The 16,624-nt window shown below is 35.2% G+C and overlaps 1 protein-coding gene across 1 annotated transcript in view; it reads left to right on the plus strand.

Annotated features, from left to right (window-relative positions):
* Positions 1-16,624, plus strand: part of LOC145263225 (cullin-4A-like) — a 164,940-nt gene that overhangs the window by 92,074 nt on the left and 56,242 nt on the right. The window contains exons 3-7 of the mRNA XM_080120310.1: positions 243-312; positions 5,878-5,951; positions 9,472-9,634; positions 11,086-11,175; positions 12,134-12,216. Coding sequence (XP_079976436.1) covers positions 243-312; positions 5,878-5,951; positions 9,472-9,634; positions 11,086-11,175; positions 12,134-12,216 — 480 coding nt within the window. The remainder of the gene's footprint in view (positions 1-242; positions 313-5,877; positions 5,952-9,471; positions 9,635-11,085; positions 11,176-12,133; positions 12,217-16,624) is intronic.

Here is a 16,624-nt window from a genome sequence, read left to right on the forward strand (position 1 = left end):
ATATCGCAACACTAGGTACAAACAACTAGTAGGCATAACCTGTTAACATTTAACAAAAAACGTTAAATATCTAATAAATTCTAATTTTGTAGTTTCATTATTTCATTAATTCTGTTCTTTCGACATCCTCTAATTGATGACCATCACCACTTTTTTTTTTTTTTTTTTAATGTATTTGTTAAAAAATTTTTCTTCATTTTTTTTTGTCAATATTTTTGTCAATTTTCCCTTAATTCTACCACGAAAACTATGGACTATGAGATGTTTTTGAAAGCAATCGACAATTGTTGGCAGGACCATTGTAGACAGATGGTAAGTTGATTTTAATTTATAATTTAAAAAAAAATTCTTTGAATTTACATCAAAAATGAAAAAGTTTCATTTGCTTTTAATCTGAATAATTGAAACGGTTGGATTTTGCAGCAGATGAATTTTATTACAAAACATTTAATTTTTTTAGTTTTGCAGAATTTTTTTTTTTTTTTTCTAATTAAAAAAAATTGTTTTACATCTTTATAAAAAAATTAATAATTTTCAAAAACATTCTTCATTTGATATATATATATATATATATATATATATATATATATTTTAAATTAAAATTTATTTTATTAAAAAAGAATTTTGTGAGGTTTAATTTTTTTTCACACTTTTCTATTTTTTAAATATGTAAGAAAATTCACATCCCTTTTTGTGTGTGTGTGTGTGTGTTTTAATATTGTTCTGGAAACTTTTTCTATTGTGATACTTAAGTTTTTAAACAAATCCGAACATCAACCAATTTTTTTGAAAGAGAAAATGTAACCTGGCTATCCAACTGAAGACATTACGAAGCTGTTAGAATCCAAAATATCTAGTGTCCACATGTTTTCCTTGAGCTTAGGGAATAACCAAAAGTCACAGGGAGCAAGGTCTGGGCTATAGGGAGGGTGAGGAACTGTCTTGATGTCCATCTTGATCAAATAGTCTGACAAGGACTGATGCATTCGTGCAAATCTTTCACATCTTCAGTTCCTTGTGAATAATTGTGTGTACAGTTCCCACACTGACATCAAACTGAGCACTTATTGTTTCTATAGACACATGACGGTCCTTATCCATGAAATTCTTTATTTGGCCAATCAACTGGTGTTCGACTTCCTTACTCCTCTCACACTTCTCATCTCTCATAAACTTCCTGCCTTCCTTGAATCTCTTATGCCACTCAAAAGCTGATGCTCAATTCATGCAAGATGGTTCAAAAGTAGTCTAAAACATTCCATACGTTTCTGTGCCATTTTTTCCAAGTTTAAAACAGAACTTTATTGTATATTGTTCTTAAAATATCCTCACATCCAAAACAAATTTCTTCTACAAAGCAATCAAACCAAACATCATGAATAAATATTTGAAAATATATAAATCTTGATGCATAAAATTTTTTTCCAAAGTTACTGGATTTGGCATAACCGGAAAAGGGTTGATATGCCATAAGATAAAACAAAATCCAAACCAAATAATTATCAGAAATATTTTTTTATATCCTGGATAAATGCTTAGCATGTCAACCAGTTTGTGTACAAAAAATGTTAATACACAGCTGAGAACACGGCAAAGTTATTGAGGTTGTGCAGGCATTTTGTAACGTTTGTGAACAGAAAGGAACTGATGCCACTGGTGTGATTGTAATAGGTAGGAGTGGATGGCATCAGTTCAGGGAATTTCTGCTATTAAAAATTTTTTACCTCTGTTCACAAATGGATCAGACTGTTAAGTATGTGTATGCAGTGTGATGTATGGAAGTGGAGCCTGACAAGTGAGTTGAGGACATGCGTTGCATGAAGAGAAATCCTAGAATCATTCTAAGATGTAATGTCGGTTTTAAAAACAGGCTTAGATCTGATGATCTCATAGGAAAATTAAATCAGGATGGTATTTCTCTCCAAGCAACACATGTCCTTAACCCTCATTGACCAGGTTTCACTTCCATACATCATTACACTGCATATATATATATATGCCTGATAAAATATTTGGTTGATAGTGATAATGTTCTGCTGGTTAGTAATGGTAGAAGTTCTCTATCCACTTCCAACTATTGGTATTGTATTAGCATTTGCTACATTCTCCATTCTGCCAAGTCTTTAAACAAATAAATCTTCCATTGTTTCACAGACAAATACTGAATTTTCAGCATGCAGCATCTCTTCACAACAATTCATATAAAACTCGCTTGACAATTTGTCGAAGATACAAAAAAAAATGGACACTGTAAAGAACGATGATGTACTTCTATTTTAACATTAAATCTCTCATTAAATGTGCTGTTAATTCTAACATGTCTTTGTGCATTTCCATACATCGCTTAAAACAACATTCACCGACCATTCATTTGCCTCTAGGCAAAGCCCACCAGATAATCCTTAATCTTAGATCCAAACATACTTTCTTCACATCTGACTTCCCATCCATCTTTATTGTCTTATTTACAGGGTGGAACGATAAAATTGTCGTCCTAAAGAAAACAACACTACGGCTTTATTTTAAAATTTATTGAAAAAACAATTCAGGTAACTTGATTATGTAGTAAAGCTGACATCTATTCAATCACTACCTCGGTACGGGTCTGGAACTGGGACTATGCCAGTGGGAGCTCAGCGAATACTTGGCGGATGGCGGCAATCAGACTGGCTGTGGTGTTGTGGGAGGTCATATTGGTGATGTTCTCGACGTATGATCAAACAAAGTAGTCCAATGGGTTCAGGTCATGGGAGGAGAAGGACTATTGAGAGAAGGGTATAAAATTGTAGCACTCTTCCTGAAGCCAAGCCTGGATCTCTTTGGGTTTGTGGGCCGGCGCTGAGACCTGCTGTCACACCCAGGGTCTGCCAGCGGCCACCTGATTGCACCTGGGGATCACCACACTCTTTAGCACATCCAGGTTCACTTTGGTGTTGACTTTCAAGCCGACTTTGAAGATGTGAGGTGGCATGATGTGGCCCTCACTTGAAACCACAGCAAAGTTGCCGGAAACTTTGTTTTGATCACCCTGGGTATGTCCCTGTTATTGTGGCAGTCCAGCGATACAATTTGAGGGTGCTAGCAATGGTCTTGTTATAACTTGGATCAGTTGAGAGCATGTTATACAGTGGCGCATCTCTGCTCTCGGTTGTTAAAGATTTGTCACTTTCAGACATGATAGAAGGCTCCTATCGCCCTTAGGATTTGTACACAACTGACCAACTAGTTTTTTTTTTTTTTTTTTTTTTTTTTTTACAAAGGCATCACCACATTATCAAGGCCCAGAGGCCACTCAAGGATAAGGGTTAAAGAGTGTACAGTAGAAATTGGTCAATATAGTAATCATTAATAATGAAAATTTGGTAAATTTAATAACTTATATGGAACGGCTCATCAAGAACTTATTTACTTTAGACTTGAACACAACCATATTGTAGTCAGCCGGAAAGCAGGAAAACGGAAGACAATTCCATAGGCGTGCAGTTCTAAGAAAGAAGCTTTGTTCATGGAATCTACGTTTAGGTTTAGGCACAGATAAAGAGTGGGGGAAATTATTGATAGTGTTTACAGTAAGACGAGTGTTTCTTGTGAAAGTTTTGCGAGGGGGGACCATAGATTGAAGCTCAGTTGAACACTTTCCATGAAAATAACGATACATCAGAGACAAACTCGCAACATCTCTTCTGTGAGATAGAGGTTGCAAGGAGGAGAAAAGGACATCTCCTACGAGGCTACGAAGTCTATTTTGAACTCTATCAAGGCAGGACAAGTCCTTTCTAGCAGCTCCTGCCCAGATGTGGCAACAGTATTCCATCCTTGGACGTACCTGGCTCTTATATAGGTAGAGAATAGCATCAGCAGTGAGATATCTACTGGATCGATAGAAAGATCCCACCATTTTTCCAGCGGCCTTGGCAACAGATTTGATATACGTGTTCCATTTAAGATCAGGAGTAATGGTCAAGCCCAGAAGCTTGTCAAAACTTGAGGCCTCCTGAAGACGAGAGCCATTCATTTCAATTGATGACAAATGTGAATTAGAATGTTGATGATGTAAAGAGAGAAGCTTGGTTTTAGATGCATTAAAAGTAACCAGCCACTCCTTTCCCCATTGTACTACGTGCTCAAGATCAGAGGAGAGAGAATTGGAGAGAACTTGGTCGTTTACTGTCTTAGATGTGGTACCATAAATGGTAGTGTCGTCAGCATAAATGTCTACAAATGATGTAAGGATATGATTTGGAAGATCATTAATGTAGATCAGGAAAAGAGTTGGGCCCAGGATGGATCCCTGAGGGACACCGGCATTAATACTGTGAGCTTCTGATTTTTGCCCCTCAACTACTACTCTTATGAACCTATCAGAAAGAAATGATTTAATAATTGAGAAGACTTTTCCAGCTATACCATAGCTAGCGATCTTATGAAGTAAACCTTTATGCCATACCCTATCAAAGGCTTTAGATATGTCAAGAGCAATTGCCCTAGAAAGATTGCCACCGTCGAGAGATTCGCTAATCCTATGCGATATAACTGTAAGGACATCTGCTGTAGATCTAGCAGAACGGAAACCATATTGAGTGTCACTAAGAAGGTTATTTTTGTTGAGATGTTTGATTACTTCTGTATTTAACACAGATTCTAGCAACTTACTCATGACGCACAGGAGACTTATTGGCCTGTACTGAGAGGGGGATGAGCGATCACCTGAATTCTTAAATACAGGGCATACTGATGAGATTTTCCAGGGAGATGGGAAACTATTCTCCTTAAGACAACGTTTAAACAGTTTTGTAAGTATGTGCGCTAGTTCAGGTTGAAGTTTTTTGAGTACTATAATTGGAATACCATCAGGGCCAGTTGCTTTACTCGAATCAAGGTTTTTGATTAGCTTGGCAACATCACGTACAGATATACGTATATCACATAGCGTGTTTTCTGATACAGGAGGAAATATTGGGGGTTGGCGGTCTTGGTCGCAAAGGGTAGAATTAGCTGCAAAGTTCTTGGCAAAGAGTTTGGCTTTGTCTGATGCTGACGAGATTACCTCAGGTCCATTGATAATAGTTGGGATGGAGCACACGCTTCTGTTCAGGATTCTATTTGCTATTTGCCAAAACTGGTGGGAACCAAGCCGCTGCTCAGCTACTTTGGACTTAACAGATTGAGCATACAACACTCTTGCGTTCCTTATTACTTTCTTACAATGGTTGCTGGCAGTCCTGAAAACGGCTTTAGTTTCCATACATCTATTACGTTTGAAGCAGTGGAAAAAGTGATTTCTGTGCGCAATGGCAGCAGCACATTCTGGAGAGAACCATGGCTGGCTGTTAGGTTTTTGCTGAAACTTTTTAGAGGGAATGAAATGGTCAATACCTACAATTAACCATTCAGTTAGGTCTAATACTATAGAGGACACATCCTTTTTAAACATGGAATGCAGAGGTAGATCAGATATAAATGTACGGAAGCTATCCCAGTCAGCCTTAGTGTATCGATATACTGTACGATGAAGAGGTACATCTGGGGACTTATTACATTTCATTTTTATCTTAATTGATACAACAGAGTGGTCGGAAGATCCAAGAGGCGACAGAACAGAAACTGAACATAGTTCAGGGCAAGTTGTGAGAAAAAGGTCTAGTAGGCTCGCATACTGGCCGTCATTATCGGGCACACGGGTAGGTTCCTGAACAATCTGAGTGAGGTCATAGTTGATGATCTCCAATAAAAAAAACTTTTCATCAAACTGGAATCGTGTTGTCTTTGCTAGGGTGACAATGTTATCATTCCCGCCTGTATTTTGTATGTTTTTAAATTGCTTGAATGTTTTACTTTTGTCATATGTTTAATAAATCTGTATTTTATTTTTTTCAGATTATGATACGAAGTATTTTTCTCTTCTTAGACCGAACATATGTGCTACAAAACACATCTGTGTTATCTATATGGTAAGTCCATGTAACTTTTTTTTATTTACACAAAAATGTAAAAAAAAATTCAATTATTGAATTTTTTAATTTAATCAAGATTTTCTTTCTCTACAGATTTTGTTTCAATTGTGGTTTTATTTGTGATTGAGCACTATTGCCTTAGACTGATGTATTTTTTTGTGTAATACAGAAAGTGTACATTGCTGAAAGTAAATATAAATGGGAAAATGGGCACAATCATTTAATTTCGGAATTTAAATTATAAAAATTTTTAAATTATTTTAAAACTAGCGGGGGTACCCGGCGTTGCCCGAGTGTTTGTTTCCGGGAAGGGGGGACGGTGGGGGGTGTTTTAAAAAATGTTATGGTAGGTAAGTAGGAAGGATCAAACCCGGAGTCATGAGTAAAAGTAGGAAAATAAAGTGTGAAAAAAAAACAAAAACATCTGCAACGTTAACAGTTCGGCCACCAAGAAAAGTCCGTTCCAGTTGTTTAGGAAAAAAAAAAAAAAAAAAAAAAAAAAACGACTACGGTAGGTCGGCGCGAACGTGAAAATATAATGTGAATTGTCCAACACGCTAACCACTACGCCACAGAGCACTGCAGCTTAGTTTAGTGATTTTAAATAACTTCACATGAAAGAACTACGAAGTCAAACCGGTGTTCTCTTCTCAACTGTTCCTTGTGAACGATCTCCAAACGGTGTTAAGTGGTGGCAGAGGGAGGAGGAGGAATTTATTAGAGAGAAAATATTTTACCACTTCCATTGATCTTAACCGATTTTGGCCGTGACTTCTCAGCAGAAAAAGTATAGAAATCTAAGATTATCGAGGAATTTGAGAAATAATAAGCCTATAACACACCTCAGATATTGTTCTGCCGTTTGTGCATATTATATTTGCATGAAATATCTTGATTTTTAATCCTATTAATGTCAAAATCAGACGTGAAAAAATGAGTTCATTTTATTTATATAGAGATAAAAACAAAAACATGCAACGTGTACTATCAGATTTCAGATATAAGACTTTTTTTTTTTGAGACGGCAAATTTCAAATTAACAACTCTATTTTCTTTAATTGCAAATTTGGCAACTATCAATTGTTTTGAGTTCAGCTTTGTTTGGTAATTCATGAAGAGACTAACAACTGAACAGCATTTACAAATTGTGCAAATATATGTTTTATATTTGGATGAATAATTTCACAAAATGAATCTGCCAACCGACCACCTCTTTAGGAATACGTAAATTCTCAGGTCTACACTGATAAACCAATGGACCATTTCGAAGACAACATTCAACATATTTTTGTTGAAATGCAGCCTAATTTAATGCAGAGAGTTTGAAAATTGGTCCTCTGGATCATGCTATATATACAAAATATTATTTAAATTATAAATGCCAAAAATAAATGTTTGAAATAAGCCACATATTTGTATATAAAAAAATGTTCTTATGTCATTTATTTTAACCTGAAGTTTTGTGCTTCTAAAAAAAACATTTTAGTTTTATACAAAGGGACAAGGAGAGGGTGTAAAGCCTTTCTGAAAATTCAGATGTTTCTAGTTTTTGTGTCTTTTTGGTTGAAACAGGCTCAAATCAATTGCAGAACATGCAAGAAGTGTTACCATAAAAGATGCATCAAATTGCCAATATTATGCGCAGCAGATGCCGCTAATTTCATTTGCAGCATCTGTCAGAATCAGACCTCCACAGATAGATAAATTGTTGCAGGTATCGACAGAGTCACTAAATTCACCTACCTTTCTGAATTTTTGAGATGAGGATTGGTTATTCGTATTTGGATTCATCGGATTACTGTTCCCATCTTGTGATTTTCACGTTTCGGTCGATGTAACTTCCGACCTTCTTCAGGTATATCTTGTTGAACTCGGGAATTTGGATGGAATTTCGAACGGATACCTTTAATTACTTCACGAGGTTAGTGTGCTTTTGTTCTATCAGCCATGACTGGATAAAGGTCCTAAGTAATTCACAATTTGCAACCGAAAAATACAATTGCGAATTACTTAGAACCTCTATCCAGTCATAGCTGACGGAACAAGAGCATGTACTGTTAGAGATCCCATCCAAATTCCTGAGTTGGACAGAAACATTCCCAAGTTTGACCAGATACACCTGAAGAAGGTTAGAGGTTACATCGACCGAAATGTTGTGAAAATCATACTCAAGATGAGAACAGCAGTCTGATGAATCCAAATAATACGAATTCACCTACCTTGTCACCACAGTTGATTCCAGTGGGAGAACTGACAATACTATAAGATGAAATGTATCTGCCTCAATTTTATAAAATTATATCCGAGAGCAGCAGCTGCATGGAATACACGTCCGGCATGTACCTTTGTATAGCAGAGAAATGTGGTCAATGACAAAATATCATGGCGACAATCTAGGTGAATTCATCTGTGAAGTTATTGACTCAGCATCAGCACTAGACTGGAAGAAATGTTGCAATGACCAACTCATAATTTGTCTCTGGATGCTGAACTGAATCTGGACTCTCACCTTCATAGCTTTCATCGTTGAAACCCTGAATGGTTTGCACTCGTAACGGAAGCAGCCTTGGATAGCCATGCCTCGTCAGTTAATGTTTGGGACATGGTAAACTTATTGGAAAGAGCCAATCAAACCAACCCAGGGTGAATGTCGCAACCATGACCAATCCTTGCTGCAGTGCATCAGATAAAGAAAATTACTGGTTTAGTTTTACAGACCTCGATTAGAATGTGTGTTGCACAACCATGTCACAACTGATGCAATCATGTTATCTGCTGTCAATCATCAAAAACATTAAAAAATGTGTCCCACATTGATGTCGATGGTCCAATGCATTATGATAGGCAATAAGACTCAAGACATAGAGAGGATATTGGCAGCTGGCACAAGTGAAATTGTGAGAGACAGAAGTTTGAAACCATTTACGAAACATCTAACTTCAGTATGAGAAGAGAGGACAAAAAAATGGAAATTATAAACAAATATTCATCGAATTTTAGTTTTATTGGATTATTTTAAAAGGATTTTAAGAGATCATAATATGGACATAATCTCCCATATGAAGATTCAAATATTTCAGATTTACATTAAATTTAATCGGTAAGTACTAATTAAGCAACATTGGGAAATGAGTACTTCTGCAGTTTACAGACACTGCTAAAATGTTATTTAGAAACACATTCTTAACATAAGGAGGGGGCTTTTTTTAACTACTCTGTACTTTCATCTAACAATCTAATAAACAAGTTTATGTAAAAATTAAATTCAACTTGAAAATCTATCTAAAAATAAATTGTAATGAATAAATTAATTTCAACAGATTTTTTTTCAAAAAATATAGATAAAAAAATTGTCGTTCAAACTTTATTAAAACTTTTTTCTTTCTTCTAACCAATTTTTATGTTCACATAAAAACGTTTCCTTTTTAATAAAATTTTGTATATTAATCTGTAAAAAAAATATATGTACCAAATTTTTGGGGTTTCTGTATTTTTTATCCTCTCCTATCTTTCATAGGGACATGGGATTGGATTTATTCAGAACGCATATCATTAGCCATCAGATTGTCCAGACGAAAACAGTGAACGGTTTATTACAATTGATTGAACGTGAGCGAGGAGGTGAGGCGGTCGACAGGCAACTCTTGAAGAGTTTGCTACGAATGTTATCAGATTTACAGGTGAGTTGTATTAAATATTCGATCACATACGCATGCATACATATACATTTTACTCATCTTCACCCCTAAACAACATGGCAAATTGACTTCAAGGCGTAAGGGATAACTGTGAATTAGGGACCATGTCTACAGGGATGTTTTGAGTAAGTAATTGAGCTGCAAGATGTCTGTCATTTAGAACTGATTGTTAATTATCACCTTTATCCCTTGAGCCATATGTCCATATTGAGACTTTTACCCAATCATGGCTGATGAAACAAGAACACTCTACACCAATAGATTAAATATGCGGTTGAATTAAAAATTCTGTATAGGTGCTACATTTGAAAAGATGTCTATCGAAGGTTACATTGGCTGAATGCAGTTGAAAATAAATTGCAAAAGATGGCAATAGTAGTTTGAATAATCTAATTCAAATTATTAATTCACATCAAAAATACCAAAGCATAAAATCGTGTTTCAAATAAAAATCATGAAATGCATTCGTTTCAATTTTATCATCACATGTATATAAAAAAAAAATTTTTTTATTACATGTAATATTTGGATTATTTGGCCTACAAATTTTATCTTGGTTTATTATAATCACATTTTGATTGATCAAACCTTTGAATTTCCTCACGTGCATCTGTTTCTATTAAAATAATCAGTAAATTAAATCCACCACCATGCATTTCGGATTTCTTTGTGAATAAGTTAACCAATTTTTATCTATTGTAAACAGTTGAAAATGCAAGAATGAATTACTTTGTGACCCTTAAAAATTTGAAAGGAATTTGGAATCATTTAAGCTATTGAATAGAAAGTCGTTTTAAATTATGAATATATCTTTATCAATTAAGATGAAAAATTTTTTAATCGATATCAGAATTTATAATTTGGACAGCATACATTAACAATTAGTTTTAAAATAATTTGGTTCTATTAACAATTTAGTAATCAAATTTAATGACTTTCAGATTCTGTTTAAAAAGAAAACGTATTTGATATCAAAACTGCATGATTTACACAACAAAAAATCTGCACACAATTTACGGGACGATGAACTGCAGTCTGCACCACAAATGAACTATAGTTTAATAATAATAAATGCATAATTTAAACAAAAAAAAAACTGCATAGTTTTTAAACAGTTTAAACAAAAAAATTGTACATTTTAAACGCAAAAGCCTACTGTACATTTTAATCTTGCAAGGTAATTAATATTTAATTGTATTATGTATTCGGTACTCATGCAGAATATGAACTGCGTTGAAATAATATTTAGAAACCTGTTCTTAACATAGAGAGGGGTGGCTTTTTTTCCGCTAACTATTCTATACTATTCTAACAATTTAATAAACAAAAAATACTGTGAAAATTGAATTTAACAAAATCCTATCTACAAACTATCCCATCATTCCATGTAACAAATTCTCGTTATTTTGACCTTTTTCTGCTTTTCTTTGTAGATTTACCAAGAGGCGTTTGAGAAAAAATTCTTAGAAGCAACAGATCAATTGTATGCAGCTGAAGGTCACCGATTGATGCAGGAGAGAGACGTAAGTGATTTATAAATATAATAGAAAATATTTGTGTTGCGTCTCGTCTTCAATTTGGGTTTGATTGTTTGAATCAAGAAATGAATATTGCTGGTTGTGGTTGCAAACATGCTATCACTTCTCCCTGTTACGCGTTGCTTGCAGAAAGGCTTAAGAAGTATCTGCCAATCCTTACACATCATTCGCACAGACTTGGAAAGTCCTTGAATTTTGACTTTTGCCTTGAAAAGGTTTTATTTCTATTAATATCTTGAAAAATTCTTGAAAATATGAAAAATGTCTTGAAAATTGTATTTATGTTCAGTAAAAATTTGTGTAGAAATATTAAAAATACCATAAAAATATTTTTTAAATATTGAAAGTAAAATCGAATAAAAAGACATTGTTCTGAAATTGCATGATATATTTTGGATGCAAGAGTTATGTCCCTTTATCACAAAACTACCTAGTTTTGTGATAAAGGAGCATAAATGACGTAGTTTTCAATTATCACAAGTTTGTTTTTTTCTTCACTTTTCCCGGAAGATTCAAATCTCCCTCTATTTTTGCTTTCGTTTATAATTTAATTGGGGAGGGGGACATAAAAGGGAGGAATAGTGGCGCCCGCCATAAATAAAAATGAGCATGAGTTTGGTAATTTATAAAGATCGTGGCCATGGAACTACGCAAGAAAAAATCTGTTTCGGCAATGAAACTAAAAGTGTGTATGTTTAAGATGTAACTAAATTGTCAGCTTAACTCTGATCTATTTGAATAGTGTTTTTCTACAATTATTTTTTATTGACTTATTGCATGAAATGAATTACGGAAGGTGTATGTCATGAATCCTAGTTAAAAATGACATCAATAATTTGAAATATAAAAACTTTTGTCATTAAATAATCTGAATAAGAGGTTGATATGTCGTCGATTTGCCAAACTATTCATTCTGAATGTTTTATTTATTTTTTCCCCCCAGGTGCCAGTGTATTTATCCCATGTAGACAAGAGATTAAATGAAGAATCTGAGCGGTTGTTGCATTACTTAGATCAAACTACAAAGTAAGTCTTTCCTTTTAATTGCTTCGTCATCTCATGAGATGGCCAAAAAAAACTTCCAAAAATGATTCTTTATGTTGAAACATCTACCAAGACATTCTTTGTGCGACAAATAATGTCTTTACTTCTATATTATTGATATAATTATTTAGTATTATATACGGCATAATCGCGTTGACACACCGGTTCTCGTCAGATCACCAAAGTTAAGCAACATTGAGTCCGGCTAGTGTCAGATGGGTGACCATTTGGGAATTCTAGGTGCTGTATGTGTTCCCCGCTTATCTCGACATTTGTTTCCAGTCGTCCTGTGCTTCACTTGCCACTGGTATTAAACAACGGCGTCTCAGGAGAGGCGTGGTTGGAGATTGCGCACCTCCTGCCACAAAAATTTAACGTGTAGGCAACCCTTCGTGGGAATCCTTAGTCTGTCCAAGACTGAAGGAGCCTGTTATATTTAGTAATATTATAATTATTATTGGTATAATTATTTAGTATTATCATAATTATTATTGATATAATTATTTAGTATTATTATAATTATTGTTGATATTATTAATATTGATATTTATTGATCGTATTCAATAGTTTTCACACAGGTCATCATCAGAAATTATTCACTGCTAATAAACCTGGAGTCTAGTTATTTCCAGTACTTGCCACCTCTTTTGATAACTTTTGCAAGTGATTTTGCATTATCGCAACAGCCACTTGTCATTGATTTCTTGCTGGCAGCAACCGTTAGTCTTCATTCAATAAGTCTCCCCAAAGTTCCAGTCTGCTTTGCATTCTTTCAGTGGAAGTCCGATCAGTGCTCTCACTTCTCTTCTTTTCATCCTCCTGGGCATTCACGACCATTTTGTGATGCCTTTTTATTTTATTTAAAAAAATTTTTTTATTCATTTATTTTTTTTTAATATCTATATAAGATGATGTGCAGTTTGAGTCTCCTTGATTTATTTTATTTCTGTTTTTACTTCCTTGTGACTGGTTAATGTTTATAGTTTATATAGGTTGGTTTCAGCATTTGAGGGTTTATCTTAAGATTTCAGCTGTTTTTATCATTGCCATTCCTTTTGATTCCAATTTCTCATCATTTTATCAGGGTTTTTTTTATTATCATGCAGAAATATTATTATAATGGTTTATTTATTAGTCCCCCGATTTATGTTTTCAGTGGCGTTCGTTAGTCTGGACGATTGCCAGATAATTGTCCATTAATTTTTCCTGAAATTTCTCCACAAATTGTATTTCATTAAATAGATGTGCACAGTAAAAAAAAATTTTTTTTTTTTTTTTTTTTTTTTTTTTTCGAAAATTCCCATTGCGTCCTCAGGGGCTTAAAAGAGGTCAAAAATGCCCCCAAATGACACTTTTTGCCTCATAGCGTTTGATCCATCTGTTAGATTTTCCTGAAACTTGGCCAAAATCTGGAGGCCATTGTTTTTAATATAAATTCAATATGGGTGACCCTGGCAAAATTCTGCTCCGCATCCCTCTGGGACTTTAAGTGCTAAAAAAGCACGTCTTTTTGGAGCTCTTTTTTCGTATTACTCAAAAACTTGATATGTATGTCTATATAGTGGTTTTCCATGGTGCTGGATTCAAATATACATGTCTTAAGGTGTGAAACTGCACTGTTTGTCCATTTTCACTGGGATTCGGCATTCCCAGGAGCTCAAAAGGGGTCACAAATGCTCCCAAATTGCAAAAAATGACACTTTTTACCCCATAACTTTTGCCCCATCCATTAGATTTTTCTGAGACTTGGCGAAAATGTGAAGGCAACATTGGCCCTTCACACATACATCATTTCTTCATTATTTTTTTTGTGGCATCCTCACATGCAGCAGCAGCAGAGGGGGACCACGCACATGGGACTTGTTATTTTTATTATTATACAGACGTTTTATTATAATAATTTGTAATTCATTCTATTTGAATCAAATGATTCTATTGTTGGCATTGGTTTCCTAGATATCTTTTTAATCCAAATTCTTTCTCGAAAGGCATTAAGTACTTACAGGAAGGACCACGTAAAGCTTGCTAGTATCATAAATGAACATGCTTCTGTAGAACTGAATTCGAATTTGGTCCACACCACAAATTGTCATTCCACCTAAACTGCACCTACACAGATACACTGACCAAAACACATTTCCACACCATCACTTGCACGTGAAGAAGGACCATGACATAATATAAACAACTACTAAATATTGCATTGGCTCAAAATAAATACAAATACACACAGCACAAGAGAATCACACACATACACACGAAGGATGATGAATATACTTCAATTAAAATAAAGAATCCTAAGTCCAGAAATCCTATCTGCTAATCCCGAATGTTCATAATTATGACTTGCAGAGGGCAAACTAACCTGGACATCTAAACAGTTACACACTTCAGTAGACTCAGCTGTTATGGTCCCCCAGAATGTACTGAGGATTCTACAAAGGAAAATGAAAGGGTACACTCAACTTTGAGGAATGATACACACAGGCATGCTTGCATGGAATTTTAAATAAAGAATTGAATTGACATTTTTTTTTCCATTACATTTTCACCCCAAACATATTGCCACTTTGATGTAGGGGGCTACTATCAGGAACATAAATTACAGGGATACTGTATAGGGGGTTGGGCAGCAACATTTCTGTTCACATTACACTTGAACTTCTGCATGTCAGTACAGTTGGGAAAGCAGAATCCCGGAAGAGAGTTCCAAAGTCTAGCAGTTCTGGGGAAGAAACTATTGGAGTAGAAAGCTCTTTTACATTTAGGGATCTCTACTGTGTAGGGGTGGGATTTAGCTGCTAGTTGGGGGATATTTATATGGGGGGCTTGCAGTTTCTCGGAGCATTCACCATTAAAATACTTGTAGAACAAGCAGAGATGCAACATTTCGTCAATGGGACAGAGGCTGAAGCTTAGATGACAGTTCAGGACCTATCAGGTTGGCGACTCTCTTTTGAACCCTGTTTAGGAGCGAGAGACTAGTACCAGCCCAAATGTGACAAAAATACTCCATACATGGGTGAATGGTGGCCTTATAATGGTATAAGATACTTTACGGCATTAGTAGTTTTCTAGCACAGTAGAGAGAGCCTACCTTCTTCGCAGCAAGCAGTCTTGGCAATGCTCTCAATGTAACTGTTCCAACTCATGTTCCCTGTGAACATTAGGCCGAGGAGTTTAAAAGAAGTACTTTCAGTTAATGTGCCTTTGGCCATTGCTATTATTGGTAGAGAAGGTTTCTTGTAATTGAAGGAAACAAGCTTTGTCTTGGTAGCATTAAATGTGACCATCCATTTATGTCCCAATTCCTCTATCGATTGGCGATCTTCCTCTAGTGTTTCTGTCATTTCCTTAGATATGTGTTCATTTGTTTTCTTGTTCTGCATGTTATTGGTTTGAAAAATGGGCTTGAAACCTGTGTGGCTTAGAAATATAAAATTTTAAATTCAGAGTGAGAAAAATGTTAAAAAAAAAAATGTTTGAAAGCATTAAATAATAAATTTAAAAAAATTATATTTGAAGAGTTTGAATGCAAACATCCCCAATTTGTCCAAATGGAGACACCAAATAATAGAGGAATATACAAAATCTAGGCTTTGGCTAAAGACGTAATGTTGGTTGAAATCGTAATGAAAATATGCTTTGATTATTTTATGTAAAACATGATCTTGGTCACGTGTTTAAGTAATGATAACTTTGTAACTGGCATTTGCAATCGACTCTACTCCCCCCCCCCCCTTTATTTTTATTTATTTATTTATTTTATTTTTTTTTTTGCATCTTTTGCTAATGGGAAGTAGGAATAAAAACTTGGGCATTGGAAATAAAAATACAATTGTTTGACGTTTCTAAATTTTTTGAGATACAGATTGGTTATTCGTATTTGGATTCATCAGACTACTGTTCTCATCTTGAGTGTCATTTTCCGCAAGGACCTGTGGCACAGTGGTTAGAGTACTTGGAAAAATCAATTGAAAAAAGTGATTGGGCTGGTGCATCTGCTACTTGTCTCTCGCTCCTGGACAAGGTTCAAAAGAGTCGCCAATCTGATAGGCCCTGAACTGGCATCTAAGCTTCAGCCTCTGTCCCATCGACGAAATTTTGCATCCCTCTGCCTGTTCCACAAGTATTTTAATGGAGAATGCTCTGACGAACTGCAAGCACTTGTGCCCGCACAACGTAAACACCCTCGACAAATCCGACAGGCAGCTAAATCTCACCCTCACACAGTAGAGATCCCTAGATGTAAAAGATTTTTCTACTCCAGTAGTTTCTTCCCCAGAACCGCTAGACTTTGGAATTCCATTCCAGGTCCCTGCTTCCCCAACTGTACTGACGTGCAGAAGTTTGTGAACAGACATCTTGTTTCCCAAATCCCCACATAGTA

The sequence above is a fragment of the Euprymna scolopes genome, chromosome 38 (genome assembly GCF_053919585.1).
Source record: "Euprymna scolopes isolate OS-2025 chromosome 38, ASM5391958v1, whole genome shotgun sequence".
Lineage (NCBI taxonomy): Eukaryota > Metazoa > Mollusca > Cephalopoda > Sepiida > Sepiolidae > Euprymna > Euprymna scolopes.